The following is a 17,298-nucleotide window of genomic DNA, read 5'->3' as shown; positions in this document are numbered from 1 at the left end:
TGTTATACAGAACAATTTACAGAAAATATTATTTAATACAATTTTATGCCTGGATATAAATTATTCTGAAGTGAAAAAATAATTAACACCAATATATGTAGAAAAATATACCCAAAATATTTATTAATAATTTAATACCATTTTTTTACCTGGATTTTCCTTGTCCGTTGGTCCAGGTTTTCAGGGCAACTTTCAGTTCTTCCAGCTTGTACTCCTCCGCCGTCGAATATGAGACGATCGGCAAGCGATCTTCGGGTATGACGAACTTACGTCGACGTTTTTTGCGCTGGGCCGAATCGGTCTCCGGTGCTTCGTCGGTGCGCACTTCGCTGACAACTGCGCCAGCGACTTGTCGCAGTTTCCGAGGCGGTCGCAAATGGGAATGCACGGAGGCATCCTGCTCGCTGTTCTGCTGGTTCGCGGAGCCGCTGTGCGATGAGGAACTGCTGGCGAATCGCGGCCAGTATGCAGCGATCTTCCACGGCTTCTGCGTCCAGAATCAGTCAATCAAACGGCCAAAAACTCACGGGTGCTGCAAACGCCTGCAATTCACTTACCCGCCAAATATTCCCGTAGAATCCAGTAGACGAACTAAGCGGAGCTAAACTGGTATAGCCATTTCGCGCTGCGCTGCTCGTAATATTCGTGCACAATGTCCGCGCTGCGATACTGGTCAGAAGTCGGGTGCAGCAACTCAAACAATAACCACGATGGAGACCCATAATCAGTGATATGGTGTTTTTGGGCACCTGGGAGCGTTACAGTACTTTCAGTTCATCGAAGGAATTAATCCATGGCAGGAATGCTCAGAAGGATAAAAGCAGGACTGAATTTATATGATTCATCCGTTTCAACTGGTAATTCACAGTAACAAAAACGAACAAATGAATGTTTGGTTCTCTATCGAGATCGGATTCTCGAAAAACGAGCCTAAAGAGGAAGAGACTGGAAAATGGAAATTGCAAAAACAGCTGATGCAAGACCGCCACCCCGTGTGTAGCGCTATCAGGACACCCACACAAATAAACGCGCGTCACAAATATAAAACGGTGCACAATGCACATAGTCGCATTGGACTTGTATTGTACAGATACGAGTACAGTATATATCCATCGTAGATCTATATTTATATTTATACTTCTACTTGTATTTATATACGGTATCTTAGTTTTAAGTGTAGCTTAACAAGTTAAAATCAATCTTATAAACTGACGAAGAAAAAGAAGAGCACAGATGCAGCTACGTGTTTAATTACAGTATTAGTTCTTCAAAATTCATGCACACTTTGTGTACTATAATTATGATATTGTCTGAAACTCTGAGCGGACGATAGTCACCGTATCAATGTTGTAAAGTTTTAGCGAAAATTATTTTAACAAAACGTTTTACACAAAAATAAGTACTAAATAATTTAGAGTAGCTCATTCTAAATCTCTAACAGCGGACAATCAACAAATAGTGTGTGTTTGAAAATTTACTGTGCACCTCTAAACGCACATAAACGTACACAAACAAAAACTGGAAAGTGGAAACAAACAATTACACCTATATTATTTTTCTTTCATTGACTGATTTGCCAGAGCTCCATGGACTAATCTTTCAACGCCAGACATTAAAATTTGAGAAGGTAGACATAAAAATAAATGGAGGAGCTACCGAAAACGATGTGGATCGACTACCAGTGATTACGTTAATTATCAAATTAAGTTACCGTATATAGATATAAGAGCCCGGCCGCCAGCGCTCATATAAGTAAAGACTGCCTCATGCCTAGCTATTATACACATATCTGTTAAATACGTACACATCTGTAAACACAAGCGCAAGCCAAGGAAGTCAAACGGAAGAAGGTATAGGACAAGTACACTATTTGCTAAAGTACAAATAATATTATAGTCTTTAAATTTGAGATAAACTAGATCGATAGTTCAAATCCGTGCTCGCGCTTTGGATAGCGTATTAGCGTATGTGTTAGGAATACTTTGAATATGGGTCACTGCTGAATTGCGGATCGAGCAGGAGACTGAGAACGTAAGTACGAGTATAGTACTAGTATGCATGCACTTACCGGCAGGATTACACTTTTTAATCGCTTTTAAACGGCTCCCGCAGATCGACATGCTATCAGAAATGGCATGTAGATCAGTTTCAAATTTTATTGACTGCATTAGGATAACACTGTTATCTAATAAAATTATGGAACAGTTCCTACGAGAAAGAATTGATAGCGAGCAAAAGTACTTCTACATAATGTCATATTCTGTGAAAGAAAACTATTGTTCAAATTTGATTATTACTAACGAACAAAACCTACACCGGGCAATTCTTTCTCAGGTTAGTTCAGCCTATTTGCCAAATGCTCAGCTTTTACCACATACTTTGTAAAAGCAATGCGAGCGAACATTCTTGCGCATTTTTTGTGCAGTATTTTTGTTTCTGGAAATTCACAAACAATTTGAGCTATCGGGTTCACTACAGGTAACCACTTGTACGTGTTATAACGCGGATCACTAGTACAATAGTACAGACTATACTATGTATACGAGTAGTGAAGCGGCAGTTCATGGACGCAGGCTAATTGTATGCACTATGCAAATTAGAACGTACAGAAAAATTATCAACAGCAAAGGTCAAGTCGATGTTCGCTTTAATTATGATAATATTAAACTTGATTTTCTGATAAGAAAATATTCTGTACTTTTTAATAACGATAGGTAGAATGTACTATGCAAGGGATGCAGAGCTTTGTGACGTTTTTAACTTTGACGTGACGTTGCTTTTTCGGGACGTTATTAGCTTTATTTTAGACTTAATTCTTTTTCTATTGTGCATATATAGATAAAACATGTATTCCAAATTTCCCACAGATGCGTCATCACGAAAATCGATTTATAATGCATTAAAATTAATTGATTTGAAACTAGAATTGCTGAATTCAGCCGCACGGCACAGATTTGACGCAGCGTATGGAAAGTCATAACACGAAAGTTTCTTTTGTTCTTGGTACTTAAATTGCATCTGGTATAATTATTGTCCTGCAGAATCGGTCACCCAAAGTTTACTGAAATAATATAAAGGCGAGATTATCCCAGCTATATTATGTAAGTGCAAACTGCAAACAACCGAATCGAATTTTAAATGGGGCGCTAGAATGCTTTAATTCATTACTGCATTAACACGAATGTTAAAAATAAAAGAGCGCAACTACGTATAGAACTATTTATATGAGTATACACTAGCATCACCACAAAAGCAGTTCTGTTTTTTACGTATCCGCATGCGGCATGCCTGAAAGACGCTTCCATATGTCCATTCATTCTGTATCGTGTATATCTAAAAGTTATGATCGATTATGAAAGCCGGTACCATAATGTTCCATTGAACCTTCTCGCATTCTTTAAATAAATAATGCTAAATCCACTTTTAGCAAAAAATCATATTCCGCGTAAAGTTAAAACTCGGACATGGAAATGCGGTGAATATTCCGTCCATCTTTCCTACTGCGCGATTGATCCACTGAAAACGGCTGTGAATAAAAATCCGCGTCGCACACAACCGCCAGCCCGGACGATGATTTATCCACCGGACAGTCCAAGATTTTCTCATGTTCATTCACGAAAAAATGCCGAAAATTGCGGTAGCCTCGACTGGCCATTTGCGACATCCACTCCTTCAAACGCTTTGCAGGACTCTTTTGAATTACCGGAGATGTCAGGTGCAATTCCTCCGCACTGCGTGCGTACTTCACCGGCTCGCATTCCGCCGGTGTCAGATGCTTATCTGGGCCTTCCACGCCGTTGTACGATACTGACGCTGAAGGAAGATAGCGCTCCTGCCATAAATCCTGCGCCTTCACGGCACTCCCGTCCGTCCACAGTAACGGCTGATCCAGCCAGTCTTCGGTCGGGGTATTGAAGCACCAAAACAGGATAAAGCCAACGATAATGAGGAGAAACAGTATGAGCAAGACAATCACACCGGCCCACGATTCCGAGATGTGTTCGGTGCCGGTTAAGTTATACAGCATCATTTTTAGATAATCTAGTATAAGTAAACCTTTTTCAAAGCCGGTTTAATCGATAAAAAATTCGTTGCATATAAATCGCCTCCATGGCGCTTGTGTAAAAAACAGCACATCTATATTCAGCCGCAGTCGAACGCTGACAATCGCCGCTCAAATCGGATCCATCGAACTGGTCGTCTGCAATCAGGTGCACAGCCCGATGCAACCTCGGATATCCGGTCGTGCTGGTCCTTTTCATTCCCGCTTAAATGGCTAACAAAAAGTGTTTCAGCATCATTTGCCGCAGCGTCTTTATAAATCGGCAACACATTACATCAACTGTAATTTGCTGCGCTCGGCGCTGCTCTCGTTGCCTGCAGCAGCATATTCCGCTGGCCTTGGTACAACCGTCCACACAGTTCACAATGAAGTTCTTGAACAGCTATTAGGCTGGAAATTATCTGCCCTAAGAGCCCATCTACGGCATGCGTCAAGGAATCCTGACCCCAGGGAACACATTAGGCCGGATGGAGATAACCTTTGAAATCAAGGCTGCTTGCTGCGTGTATATACGATGAAGGCACAATATAGCTGTATAGAAGCGCTGCCTACTTTGCATAATACGACATGACGCTACGCATGCCAAGAGGATGACTTGGACTATTAAGTAATCCTTAGGGTTAGAGATCGATTGAACTTACTAATGTCATGACAATACGGGAAGAAAAGCCGATTTCCACATTTTCCCACCATCTGATTCCCAACGACATATATGCAAGTACTGCGACAGCAACATTCGGCAGGAGAAAAAAAACAGATTATACCGGACTTTCTTTCTACAGCAGAGGAACGCCTTTTTTATCTTAAGTGCACAGCTTGTTAAGCGGTTCCCATAAAGATGAGATTATATTGTACACAGGCTGCATTACATAATCAAGGAAGCCGTCATGTGTGCTGCAGCAGCTAAAGTGATCCCGGCAACGTTAACCACGCGTTGTACGGACTCGGTAAAATTAAACAGGACGGACGTACGGTAGAACCGCTAAGTAACCCGCGTCGCTACAGCTTGCGGATCATTTTGGCCTTCTGACAAGTGTGATCAAGTCAACGTCTCCTAAGGATGACTGAAAGGCCCATTAATTAGATTAAAACAATAACTCCATAGGAAATTGGATTTGCAGCCGCCTTCTCAAGCTTAAAAAGTGTCATGATAGCCGCTTCCCGTCATGCGGTGCCAAAAGGCTTAAAAGCTCCTAGCTGAAAAGCTGAAAGCTGGTAAACCAATTAATTTTGTGCACCAGTACCATTAGTCATATCATTATTTTTTCTTGCTGACGAAAACGTTAGGGCTATCACAATAATTACTACGGCTACATTTTCCAAAATGCAAATGGTCTTTTATTCTCTGAGCTGACTATCCAACACTATCACGATTTTTTACGCAACCAAAATATTTAGGTATTACATGATTTGTACGTCTGCGGCAATAAATATCAAAATAACATAAGAAAAAACCGAGACGACATCTACTATATAACCGAATTACACAAACAGCCTGATAAAATACCTCAGTGATCACACGTCCCAAAAGGACTTGCCGAAAGCTGCTAAATTTACTGACCCCACCGAATGGTGATATCGTACAGATATAACAGCATAACGGCAGTCGAGGTTGGTCCGTCATAAGTCACCGGATTTTGTGTGGCGGGTGTTACCTCAGAAAAGATCTTTTGACAATGCGCAGCACATAATGCAATCACCGGCTCATTTGAACTTTACTACAAAAAGTTAGGCTAAACAAGACAATGATTACGAGTAAATCATACTCATATATGCATGGTGGAATGTTTATGTATTATCCATGCTAACAAACAAATCTTTTGCAGTAAGAACAAAGACTTTGCGAAAACTAAGAGATGTCTGGAGAATTTTTTGAAACTTGTATACAAAATTGATGCCAGCACCGGGGTATTCATATTTAATTAAGTAATAGACGAGCAGGTGATAAAGAGGAGGTTTTGGTTGTGCGTACCAGTACAGATACTCTCATTTCAAAAAACTGCCACACTAGCCTTTTATGGATAGTGATGTAACAGCATATCCTCAATTTTACGTTTTCCTTTGCAATTTTGTTAAAGATTTTTTAGTTTTCAGAAATATGCACCGGCTTATCTCGCACAACTTAAGCTTTGTCACAACAACTTACTCTAAATAGGTTCTGTACGGTATTGCCAGTATGTTATGTATAGTAGTTTTCTATTGCAGTATTTTGTTTTGTTGGTCATCACAAAAAAAGCGCGCCGATAAAAATAAGAGGACATTACGTACACGTAATTTATTGTCAGTGTCTGTAACCATGGAATACCCTTCGGTCAGAAAAATTTAACAGCTTTTACTTATGATAACATGTTTGTGACAATAACTGAGAATTAAATTAACGTTACATATGGCGCCGCAATGGCAGTTATTTTTCTTTTCCGCTGATATGCATTCGAGCTCTCGCTAAGCTGTCCCCTGAAAACGCAGTCCTACAGCTATTTTCCAAATTCAGTCCAAAAGTAATTACACGTTAAAAATGGGAACCGATGATCCTATTAGTGCACTGATCTCCAATAAACCGTCTAACGAGGCAAGGAAAGAACTGTCCGAAATGACGAAATCGCTGAAAACGACGCTTACACGTGCTTTCGAAATGCATGTGAACATCGTTAAAGGTGCGAACGGAATATAACATTCAGCTGGAAGATTTGCTGAACTTCGTATCTTTTATCATGAATCATGATTATGGTTGATTTTGCAGGCGTTGAGTATGAACGGCTTATCATTTAATATTTTGGTTAAACAAAATAGGTGAAGATATAATTCTGTTTCGTAAAAACTAAAATTGCTCCATTTCAGGGTACGACCTTCTGGGACAGAACAGACTGCCGCTTCTTTCGGTTCAACCGGGATCGCAAGGTATGTTTGTCCTTATGTGCAACAAAATCACAATATATACGTAATCGGTTTCATCGTTTTTGCAGAGGAATTGGAACCGGTTTGTTCAGAAGAAAGTCTGTTGTCCGCGAAGGGCGAAGCATCTGCGAGTTCCTGCATCAAACGTATGGCTCTTCGTGCACAAACAAACAAACACATTTCTCACGCTTGTAGTAATATGCCTAATGTGTGCAGTTCTGCAGAAAAGAGTGGACAAGCAGGAAGAACAGATATCGCAGCTGCGAGATGAGTTGGCACAATTACGCCATCGTATAAGTCAAAAGGACAATGACAAAAATCTTAACGAAGATGACAAAGGTCAGCAACAGAAGTACTCGCACTGTGAATTGATCAAAGGTTACATCAAAGGTTACTGAAATCGTTAACATCCATTGAAAATCTAACCATTATTGGAATCATTTATTTTATCAGTCTGTGTGGTTGTTACTCGAACGTTGACCCTAGTGAGTAACAAAGTCGACATTTTGGCTGCAGCTCAAGAATGTGCACTCGCTATCCCTTCCCTGCCTCCGACCGAAAAGTCTGAGCGATATAGGTCCACCAGCACAATCTCCAGCGAGAAGCATTATCACTCTTCATCTGCATCTTCAACCTCGGTGCGAAGTGCGCGTACGAGCCGACTAAGGAACAACTCAAAACCTTCACATCATTCGGCCAGGGACGGCAGCACAGGAAAGACGGAAACAGCTGTTCTCAGAGATGACCCTCGTCATCAGGAAAGCGACAAATTCAGATTGATGAAGCTGATAACCAACAAGATAGCCAGTAGTTATTTGAAGCGCGCAGTTACCCGCTCTGAAAGCGAATCCTCAGTGGATAGTGAGAGAACGCGAAATGGTCGCAGTAAGCGACATAAATCTGGATATAACAGCCGGTCAATATCGCGACAACGGCGGCGGTCTTATTCGCCACGCAAGAAACGACAACACCGGAGCAACTCATACCGCTCTACATAATCTACAGTACTTGTTGTGCAGCCACAAGCAGTCCTCGGTATCAGACACTGTAGTCCGCGATAAATACATTGAGACGCAATGCTCGGGTACTAACAGCGCAGCCGAATTGATGTTTGAAATATTCTACAGACGAGACTTAATTTACCATTGTGATTTGTGAGTAAAATTTAGTAAAGCCAAACTCCGTGTACTGCTTGCACGAAACTCAAAAACTGAAAGCTGAATGATAGTCGTTCAACATTAAAATGATAGGGAACTGCATAAAACTCAGCCTCATGAACAAAAACAATTTGCACCACAGACCACAGTAATAAGTAACTTACATTAGTTTTGCGCAGGTACAATAATATATATATGCTCCGCCTTACTACGGCTGCGCGGGGACGGTTGGAGCTTAGCAACCGATGAAATAAACACTTCTAGAGCCGACATGGAATGCAGATGCCAGACAGAGACGCGACTTATAAGATTCGATCATTGTAACAAACCTTGTTTTTTCAAATTTATGTGAATGTCTCATTGTTTTGTGATGGAAAATGCGAATACGGAATTAGTACACCCTATATACAGTAATATGTAGACACCACTAGTTTCTTTAGCTTTCCGATCCTGATATTTGAAACTTGAAATGGCAGTTCGTCCGCGATCCGAAAGCTCGTCCAAGCCGCGCAGCGGTGTTCTAATGGACATCAAATGCGGACGCGAAAGTACATTAGCCATACTGGCTCCGTTTTATTCCTGTGTGCGTGACCGACCACTAGAAATCCTACGGCACGAATCCATGAAGCATGTCACCAAATCCCGAAAGGATTTCAACGATGTCATGGTGGTGAGCCGGCGTTTATTCCAGACCGAACCGACACCTCAGCAGCTGTGTATCCGTTTAGGTCGACGCAATGCTAAGGGCATCATCGTTCTTATCCGACATAGTAACTGGTTTGTTATGTGCGACCAAGTGGACATGAGCGTTAAGCGCTTGTGGAACGGGAGTAATAAAGCGCCCAACATTCCTCTGTGCTTGTTAATTCACGGTGATCACAAAAATAAAGTTTTTCACCAAGGAAAGTCCATGGAATGCGAAAAGAAATTAAGACTACAGTGGGCACTTGGCAGGTGAACTTTAACATTTCATGCTCTTTGTAGGCATCTTTCGATTTCAAAATGTTGCTGGTACTGCAGTCCGTTTTTCGTGAATTGGCGAACGCAGTTGCGTTTTATATGATTAAGAACATGCTGTGCCTTTAGGTACCTAATAGAACACACAGGAGTTCCGGCGATCATGTACGCCGCTCAGATGGTTCAGATTCGGCAATGCTATACTGATTTTCTGCTGAAAGATAAGATTCGCAGCATTCTCCGGTGGATGCACGAAGAGATGCCGGCAAGCGCCCTAAACCAAGAACGGCATCGCTGGGGTTACTTTCGGATGCCCCACACGGACCGACATCTTAGCAATCCCACAAGTTTACCTTATCCCAACCCGGATGAGGAACTGGACCCACCGGAACCCCGAAAGTTCACTCATCGACGCTCTTTATCAGAGCCCAGGTTGATTCCCCCGGCACCCAATCGCGGATATGATACTAAAGCGCTAATCACAGCAGCACGACGAACTGTCAATTCCTCATTTTACAACACCGGAACCGATACTTTGTTACGCAATATGGCCAGAACAAGAACTATGTCAGTAAACCGTAAAGAAATTCCAAAGGTGACCGTCGATGGATCGCAGTTAGGTTGTGGAGACTTTGCAAAAGAGGCGGGCGGAATCAGTCACTTGTCCGTCATGCAAAAACGCGGCCAAGATCCCACAGCAGCTGCTCATTTGCACAAAATCTTTCGCGCACTAAAGCGGTACCAGGAAGCAGCGTACGTCGAACTCCGAACCAGACTGTACAACCTCCTCGATGACGAGGATGCCGAAGATACCGAAAGGCGGCGCAAATTTACGTCCCAGATTACCTGGGCATGCCATCCTTGGGCGCGTAAGGTCACCCATCTGGTGCTGCATTTCCAAGTGGGAGAAATTTCGCGTGAACAAATTTTTAAATTGGCTACTCCGCTAAGCTACGAACATTTAAGAATACTGCGTGCCTTCTATCTGAATTTTTATGCTGCCTTCTGCAATGATCCGATGGAGTGCAATGAGCGAGTACTGCCCAATCGGCACCGAGCGTACAGTGTGCACGATGTCGCTAAAGAAACGACCATTGTGAAAAAGAACGACCAATTGGACGCTTTGAGAAAGTATCGTCCATTGCAAATGGTGAATCTCCCATTCGGGGACACAGTACAAGTAGCTTCAATAATCGTGAAAAAACACTATGTGCCTTGGCGGTTAGGAGACGGGAGAATGATCGCTATGCCGAAAGCATGTTTACACCACCGGAAGCACTGATTGCTGGATTTTTGAACTGCAAGTTTTTGGACCTTCATGAAGCTCTACGCTGCTATGACACATAATCAAAGGGAACGTTCAACTGGCAGTAACATTTGTCGCATTGGAGAACGCTGTTACAGCGCCTTGCAATGTTCTGGCGTCAAATCTGTCCTTGGCCCATATGGGAAAGTTTTTGATGTCAAACACTTGTCCTCCCGTCACTTCCAGGCTAAAGATAAGGAAGACCAGACATGCTATCTTTGGACCGATCCCTGATTTGGCCATTTCTCCCACTGTCACGTTGCCGTAATTGTAAACGATCAGTGTGGGAAACGCTGAGATCGGTAGCATGAAAGCGAACTGGCTGGCCATGGCCACCGCTAGCATAAAGTAGATCGGATTGATTTTCATGTCTTCCGACTGTAAATATTAACGGGAAATGAGATCGATGCCGTTGTTGAGATTATTTAATGTCATTGAATGAATGAACTGTTCCACGTACCACATTGGCTAACACTGGTAGCAGTATCGATGTGATCACCGAGTTACTCATGCATTCAGTCAGTCCCGAAACAGCGATACAGATGATGGCAAGCGTTACAATTGGTGGAATGCCGGTTAAATCGGGAACGGCATTTCCCAGGGCAGTAATAAGACCGGACGACTGCAATATAGAAACGATACAAAAATAAGTAATTGCCGGGTTCAGGCTATGTTTTCACGGCTATAATGAACGTACGTCGGCTACTGAGGTTATTGTCGTGATACCGCCAACAAATAACATCAACTCCCAAGGAAACTTTAGCACCACCTGCTTCCACCTCAAAATTGGTGCATATTCCCCATTCCATAAATGGCAATAATTCTGTGGCAAAACAAAAAGAAGTACAGCAGCCAAGAGTGCCGGAAGAGAGTCGGTGGCTATTCTATAGCACAGGTGAAAAACAAGTGAGGACGATTAATTTGTGCACGTATTTTACTTTAGATTAAGTGCAATAAATGTTATCGCATCATAAATTTAACATTGGTCATATCGGTCATGCTTACTTGGGAGGTAAAATCACATTCCATCCAGCAAAAATTTTTGGATCCCGCGTTAGCCACAAAATGATCACAGTCGAAAATAAAATCAGAACCGTAATTTCCGCCTGCCTGAAGAAGATTGTCTCAGAATTAATTCATCGAGGCAATTGCTGTTGACCCTACGTTATTTTTCCCAGTTCAGCAATCTTCTTGTTCAGTGCTTTTATGCGCCGTGAGTAATCCGGTGGCGGGTTATGTTTTCTTCTCCAAAAGCATAACCAGTTAGGAATGTACATCGTTGAGAAGATGATCCAGGTCAACAGCAATGAGCAGATGGACATCGGACCACAGACAACGAAGTACGAAAGGAAGTTTAACCCCGTATCCATTCCGTATAACCTGATACAATTTACGCATTTACGTTAACTTAAACTGCGCGCATCAATTCCTTGCATAAGTACTTTTCTAGCGTCATTTTGAACACCATGTTGGGATAAGCACCGATCAGGGTGGCCATTCCGCCGATGTTAGCAGCATAAGCTATAGCCAGCTGCAACGCTTTACACAACGGGGTGGCCGGCATCCGGGACTTCTTCTTTGACGCTGTGCTTGTCTTTCTTTTTTCGTCTGCTACAGCTTCCGAAGTGTTCTGGTTAACCTCAACGAACACCGTTGCTTCACCTTCGATTGATTTATGCGTTAGTTCAACAATTTCCTCAGCCGATATCTTCAGTGACTGGTCGGCTTTTTCTATATTGGATGCCTCTTCATCAGAATCATCACTGTCCGAGAGCGTCTCGGATACGGCCATTGCAATTGGTAAAATCATAAGAGTGCATGCTAAAAAAATAACAATTGAATTGGATAGATTTGTAGAAGTGTGATTATGTTACGTATACGAGTATCTTGCCGGTATTGGACATCCACATGGACAGGATCCCACAAATTAAAAGAAAGCCCAGAATCAGTCTAAAAAACGTTTTAAAGTACTTTCCGTTGTCGTCTCCATATATGCATAAATATCCGTTGAACGATTATTCACCTAGATTCACTAACTCCAATAGCTCTGAGGGTTAACAGCGCCAATCTGTTATGCAGTTTTGTTTTTCAATAGAAATAGCCAGAATCAGCACAGCGGTGAACATGAACATCGTATCCTGCAACGTAACCGGTAGAAAGAAATAAACGCAGCCAGTCATTAGGGAAAGGAGAGCGGTATATATCTTAAACCTTTTTTACCGATGTACTGAATTAGCATAACGAAGACAAAGCGTACCGATCCAAATGTAAGCGCAGATTGCATTGTAGACTGCAGGCCGGTGACTGATATCAGAAACAAAGACAGTAACACAGTAGCAGGCATCGGAATAATTTCCAAAACAAGGAACGACGAGGAGATCAGTAAAATGTATCCGGCTTTCGCGCTCTGGAAATGCATTTCACAAAAAAACTCCAAAAGTGCTTTTTACGGAACTAAATTTATTTTTTTTAACGTATAAGATACCTTTGTGCCAAGGCATATTGGTATCGGAGACAGCAGCAGAGGTATAAGGAAGAACAAATACACCCGCCAATGAATTAGCCTGCGCTTTATGGGGCTGACTAATCGGGTCCAGTTGGTTGTGGTCATTTTCGGATATTATTAAATTCGGTTTTCAGAATACCACGCAAATGGGTAGTCTGTGGAATTAAATCTGTAAATGTATTCTTGTTGTGATATATACTACCACATAAACAAAACTTCTGTATATCATGGACAGTTCGGAGCCGACTAGCACGCACAAAACAAAAGTGATTAAGCAGAAACGCTGATCAATCTAGACACTGCTATCTGCTATCAACCCATTAAGCGTCTATCACAATGATAACCAGTGCATAGATTAACTAACCAGCGCCGCTCGCGCAGATGATTGCCGCGATTGTGTAACAACTTCCCAGCTTGAATAATAACTGGAACGTGCCGGTTTTCTCCAAGATAAGCAGAAAAACGAACCTTTCAATCTGATTGTATTACTCAGATATGAGAGGGAGTCTGCGGGACTACCGCCAGCTATTCGGGATTGACACGAGCGTTCCTATCGCTTTTTTCTGCGTTGGGAGCGGTTTTTCTTGGATCGACCTTTATGTTTCTGCTGAGCACCATCTTTCTTCCGGGTTTTGTCCTTTTTCTTTGATTTGGAGTCTTCTCCACCATCTCCATCGTTCCCGGCGCTGTCATTATCTTGGGCATCGTAATCGGTATCGTCTTCCTCTTTGCTTGTTCTTCTGTCATTGTGGTGTTTTTCCTTTTTCTTCTTCTTAGCTTTATCATGTTTGCCGGTCTTTCTTTTGTGTGAATGCTCTGCCGCTGCAAAGCCAATACCGATTTGTAAGATCCAACGGTGATGACACCTTGTCAAGCAATAGCAGATTATCGAATAAGCGAATAACGCTATCAGAGACGTACTACGTGCTATGCTTTTGAAACAATAACCATTATAATGGGCATGTCTGCACAACATGAATATGTTCTCACGCTTTTTCTGCTTTCGGTTCTTTTTCCGCTTTGCTCGAGAAGTATCGTTGGTATCCATTGAAGTCTCGCCATCGTCCGTTACCGAACCAGTATCTCTCTCGTCTACGAAGTACGAATTGTGTCGTTCACCCGATCATGAAATACAGTACGGGTGCTACCTGTTCATGGTATTATACAGTCCTTATATCATTCGCGGCAAACTTCTATTCAAATAGAATATACTACTGGGTAGGTATCCTGTGCGTTTGTACTATACCTTGCGGCGCCGCCGTACGGTGGGCTCTTTTCGCAGCAATGTCCGAAATCATGTTGAAGGATCTTTGCTGTGGCTGACCAGTGTTGGAGTACACGATATCCGGCAGCTCATCGTCCATAAACGTATTAGTCAGCCGATGCTTGAGTACCGGATCGGAAGGTGGTTTACCGTTCGCTATGTCGCGTAATAGTGGCTGATGGGCCACCACCTCTTGCTCGCTGTCTTCTTCGTCGGCTTCAAATGCTTCATTCGTATACTGCGATTTCCTACGATGCGGAATCGCTAAGCCAGGAATGCCCTGGTTGGTATCGTCCGGCGGTTTGGGAGTTTCACTGTCACACCACTGTATTGGACACATTTCAAGCAGCCACGTTGGGGCATCTCCCTCGGGATCACCCCACGGATACGTATTAGCGATTCCCGTGGAAAGCAGCTTCAAGATGACGAGAATCACCCACTAACAGTAAATAAACCTTTGTAAGCTTAGGTGTAAAAGTTTTGCTGCAAATCTGCAGTCGAACGAACCATTAAAAGATAAGTAGTGACCACTATGTACCCGGTGACATTCAGGGTGGTTCTGCCGAAATCTTCGGCTAAAGCCGGTGTGCAGCCCATGTTGTATAGTGTACTGTCCTTCGGCCATATATAGTCGACTCGAGGAGTTTTCACGTTGCGGTGAATGCATGGACGCGAGATATTGGTATTACAACAGCTAAAGGGCACATTATCGGCTTTGTACACGCCATCTTTTAGGTCTTTCTTGATTTCGGCTGCCTGCAGATCGAGGTAAGCATTATCGATCCAAGCAATGGTGAACCAGTCGGCTGACTCATTACTTCCACAGCATTTCAGTTGTATCTGGAGTTGGTCCATCGCCCGCTTGATTTCGGGACTTTTGGAATAGCGGCCCATTGCAGATTTCAGACCATTTTTAAAATATTTCTTCATCGTGAACTGATGAGTGAAAACAACAACTATAGTAACGAAGACGATAATTTTGACGACCAGTATTATAAGACCGTACAGACGAGTGTGATTCTCCCATCGATAACGTGATTCGTAAAATCCCAGATCGGCGAAGATCTTCAGGCCAACCCCGTGGGTTATGATAACGATTACTCCAACAATAATTAGGTAATAGATAAAACTGGAGCCGTTGTAATTGTCAAGCAATTGAAGATTGGTTTGAATGCGGGAACGAATGTGTAGAGCCATCGCAATTATTACCAAACCTGTAAAAGCAGCCGCATTGCTACAGAAAAATTTTTTAATAATTGGGCTTTTCTTGTAATGCGATATGCAAAAAGAGCGCTGGCACACAAAATGCATTCACTCCCACCTAAAGCCACCAGGATCGCTGAAAAGGCCGTTCCAACGTGACCCAGGGTATTACGGCCTTTTTCGGATAGATTAATCACACAGAACGCCATGCATGGTTTTCGATCCCATCAAACGGTTAAATTAACATTAATGCGACTCCTACGCTATCATATGATTCTGCATAAAACTGCGACGGTCAGTCAATGCAGTCAGTTACTTAATTCGCTACAAGCAGCAGAAATAAACAGCATCACTTATAAGCCAAGTAAGCACGTGAGCCAAGTAAACGATAAATCTAGCAAAGGTTGTTTAGGCAGAAAATAAATGTTTCCAAATTTGCACAACTGTAATGCTCCGAAACGAGGTTCACGTTCACTAAAACAATAATTCCGTAGCGTGTGAAAGTGCGACCGTAAAGACGAATTAGACGAGTATCCATTTATGAGATAGTGGAAATATAATTTAAAACAACGGTATAACACAGGTCCAGGTTCTGGCACAAAGTGGGAAAAATATGGTCCTGCTGCGGTCTGATTAATAAATCAAATATTAATAATAATAATATCTTCCGCCTGTAATTAAAGCGCGGGAGAAGTATGTAAAGGATTTCATTTAACAAAAACACTATTCGTGTGCCGAAATTAATTTTATTGTAGTAAATAGGGTGCTTAAATGTTGTAAATATTATATTAAGATTAATTCAGCAATGCCGGAGATCATTGGGAAATCTTACTTTGATTTACATTAAGTTTCTTATTTTTATTTACTAATCTATCCTGTTCGAATGTGTATGATTAGAGTTTCCTGAGTCGTTTTTTGTTGCTAAAATTACTACGGTGTACTTGTAAGCATAGCTGGTACGACCATTTCGGCCTGCGGGACATGTCGGCATACAGACAATTCGGCATACGGCACTTCGGTATGTACTATTTCTCAAAAGAATTTATTTTCTGTGGTCATCTTATCAAAATGTCCTTGGAAATAGTTCCTAATTTTCTTGCGTTTCTTGGATTTTCTGCGGTCTTTAATTTGGTCTCTTGGGTTTCTTCGATTTCCTAATCTCTTGATTTTCTATTTCTATGAAATTACACTAAGTACCGAATGCCTTATATATGTTGCCAGTAGCAATGTGACCAATGTCCTAATACTTACCGAAATGATTGCGCACTGATTGCATTACACCGAGTTAACCATCGATGATTTTATAAGTACTAGGGGCTTTGCGTTGCAACTTGTATGTCACATAAGTTAGCACCCGTCTATATAAGTAAGACTTCCGGCCGTCGAAATTGGTTTGTGCGTATGGCTTAAAACGAGCTGGTGTGCGGCACGCGTGTAGATGTGACCAGCTCGCTCATAAACACATAAGTAGCCGACCTGACTGCCAGTCAATCCCCAAAACTTGCAGCACGCTTCTTTCGTTTGCCTCTCAACAGAACTTCCCAATCGATATATCAAAAGATAGAGAATTAATTTTCAAACTTTTGGTATATAGCAAGTGGAAATCTATGGCAAATCAAGAAAGTTATGGCTGTTTTGGTTTCTCGTAAACAAAGCATAGGCCCGTGTGAGGAGGCGTTGCTTGCATCCTATGCTAAGTCTATGAGAAACTAAAACAGCCATAACTTTCTTCATTACCATAGATTTCCACTCCTGCATACCAAAAGTTTGAAAATTACTCTATCTTTGATATATCGATTTGGAAGTTCTGTTGAAATAAACGAAAAGACGAGCGTTTGAATTTCGAGATCCACTGGCAGTTCGATCAGTTTCGTGTATGTATGCATGCTAGGGGGTGGAGTTACATACATACGCGTAAGGCTCTTACGAGTATGCATTTTTGGCACC

At 42.1% G+C, this 17,298-nt stretch overlaps 5 protein-coding genes across 8 annotated transcripts; 2 read left to right on the top strand and 3 right to left on the bottom strand.

The window, feature by feature from the left end:
- Positions 1-3,169: 3,169 nt before the first annotated feature.
- On the bottom strand, positions 3,170-5,058 carry LOC129586874 (uncharacterized). Its single transcript, XM_055480348.1, has 2 exons — positions 4,705-5,058; positions 3,170-4,541 (listed from the first exon to the last, which is right to left on the bottom strand). The coding sequence occupies exon 2, from the start codon at positions 4,028-4,030 to the stop codon at positions 3,452-3,454; it is 579 nt and encodes a 192-aa protein (XP_055336323.1). The 5' UTR covers positions 4,031-4,541; positions 4,705-5,058; the 3' UTR covers positions 3,170-3,451.
- A 1,317-nt stretch (positions 5,059-6,375) lies between these two features.
- LOC129586852 (uncharacterized) lies at positions 6,376-8,199 on the top strand. 2 transcript variants are annotated; one of them, XR_008690226.1, is made up of 5 exons: positions 6,376-6,717; positions 6,902-6,961; positions 7,027-7,104; positions 7,183-7,297; positions 7,475-8,199. XR_008690226.1 is itself a non-coding variant. In XM_055480317.1 (5 exons), exons 1-5 carry the CDS (start codon positions 6,579-6,581, stop codon positions 7,954-7,956), a joined length of 882 nt encoding a protein of 293 aa, XP_055336292.1. In that variant the 5' UTR covers positions 6,377-6,578; the 3' UTR covers positions 7,957-8,198. The 2 variants fall into 2 exon arrangements, 1 of the variants encoding a protein (XP_055336292.1); XM_055480317.1 differs by having other exon boundaries at positions 6,377-6,717; positions 7,175-7,297; positions 7,475-8,198.
- A 218-nt stretch (positions 8,200-8,417) lies between these two features.
- On the top strand, positions 8,418-10,904 carry LOC129586764 (uncharacterized). 2 transcript variants are annotated; one of them, XM_055480167.1, is made up of 3 exons: positions 8,647-8,785; positions 8,844-9,069; positions 9,202-10,904. In XM_055480167.1, exons 2-3 carry the CDS (start codon positions 8,900-8,902, stop codon positions 10,352-10,354), a joined length of 1,323 nt encoding a protein of 440 aa, XP_055336142.1. In that variant the 5' UTR covers positions 8,647-8,785; positions 8,844-8,899; the 3' UTR covers positions 10,355-10,904. The 2 variants fall into 2 exon arrangements, with proteins under 2 accessions (XP_055336141.1, XP_055336142.1); XM_055480166.1 differs by having other exon boundaries at positions 8,418-9,069; positions 9,202-10,899.
- LOC129586763 (Na(+)/citrate cotransporter-like) lies at positions 9,868-13,119 on the bottom strand. The gene is given in 11 exon segments (XM_055480165.1): positions 9,868-10,756; positions 10,839-11,000; positions 11,076-11,262; positions 11,384-11,488; positions 11,543-11,758; positions 11,821-12,199; positions 12,270-12,328; positions 12,402-12,462; positions 12,465-12,516; positions 12,636-12,785; positions 12,864-13,119. Coding segments are annotated over 11 exon segments (1,821 nt in total). The 5' UTR covers positions 12,990-13,119; the 3' UTR covers positions 9,868-10,432.
- Positions 12,989-16,162, bottom strand: LOC129586765 (peripherin-2-like). 2 transcript variants are annotated; one of them, XM_055480168.1, is made up of 6 exons: positions 15,470-16,162; positions 14,656-15,362; positions 14,131-14,587; positions 13,875-13,976; positions 13,353-13,706; positions 12,989-13,053 (listed from the first exon to the last, which is right to left on the bottom strand). In XM_055480168.1, exons 1-5 carry the CDS (start codon positions 15,558-15,560, stop codon positions 13,435-13,437), a joined length of 1,629 nt encoding a protein of 542 aa, XP_055336143.1. In that variant the 5' UTR covers positions 15,561-16,162; the 3' UTR covers positions 12,989-13,053; positions 13,353-13,434. The 2 variants fall into 2 exon arrangements, with proteins under 2 accessions (XP_055336143.1, XP_055336145.1); XM_055480170.1 differs by lacking the exons at positions 12,989-13,053; positions 15,470-16,162 and having other exon boundaries at positions 13,419-13,706; positions 14,656-15,084; positions 15,155-15,298.
- Positions 16,163-17,298: the final 1,136 nt, after the last annotated feature.

The sequence above is a fragment of the Paramacrobiotus metropolitanus genome, unplaced genomic scaffold (genome assembly GCF_019649055.1).
Source record: "Paramacrobiotus metropolitanus isolate TYO unplaced genomic scaffold, Prichtersi_v1.0 Parri_scaffold0000022, whole genome shotgun sequence".
Lineage (NCBI taxonomy): Eukaryota > Metazoa > Tardigrada > Eutardigrada > Parachela > Macrobiotidae > Paramacrobiotus > Paramacrobiotus metropolitanus.
Note: the sequence above shows the minus strand (reverse complement) of the source record. Positions and strands in the feature narration are given on the sequence as shown.

Coding starts and splice junctions, on each gene's coding strand:
- LOC129586874 (XM_055480348.1), bottom strand. CDS start 4,030: ATGATGCTGTATAACTTAACCGGCACCGAACACATCTCGGAATCGTGG.
- LOC129586852 (XM_055480317.1), top strand. CDS start 6,579: ATGGGAACCGATGATCCTATTAGTGCACTGATCTCCAATAAACCGTCT. Junction 6,962..7,026: donor GGTTCAACCGGGATCGCAAG/GTATGTTTGTCC, acceptor TCGTTTTTGCAG/AGGAATTGGAACCGGTTTGT. Junction 7,298..7,474: donor TCTTAACGAAGATGACAAAG/GTCAGCAACAGA, acceptor TTTTGGCTGCAG/CTCAAGAATGTGCACTCGCT.
- LOC129586764 (XM_055480166.1), top strand. CDS start 8,585: ATGGCAGTTCGTCCGCGATCCGAAAGCTCGTCCAAGCCGCGCAGCGGT. Junction 9,070..9,201: donor CTACAGTGGGCACTTGGCAG/GTGAACTTTAAC, acceptor CTGTGCCTTTAG/GTACCTAATAGAACACACAG.
- LOC129586765 (XM_055480168.1), bottom strand. CDS start 15,560: ATGGCGTTCTGTGTGATTAATCTATCCGAAAAAGGCCGTAATACCCTG. Junction 15,363..15,469: donor AGCGATCCTGGTGGCTTTAG/GTGGGAGTGAAT, acceptor CTGCTTTTACAG/GTTTGGTAATAATTGCGATG. Junction 13,977..14,130: donor CCGTACGGCGGCGCCGCAAG/GTATAGTACAAA, acceptor CGTACTTCGTAG/ACGAGAGAGATACTGGTTCG.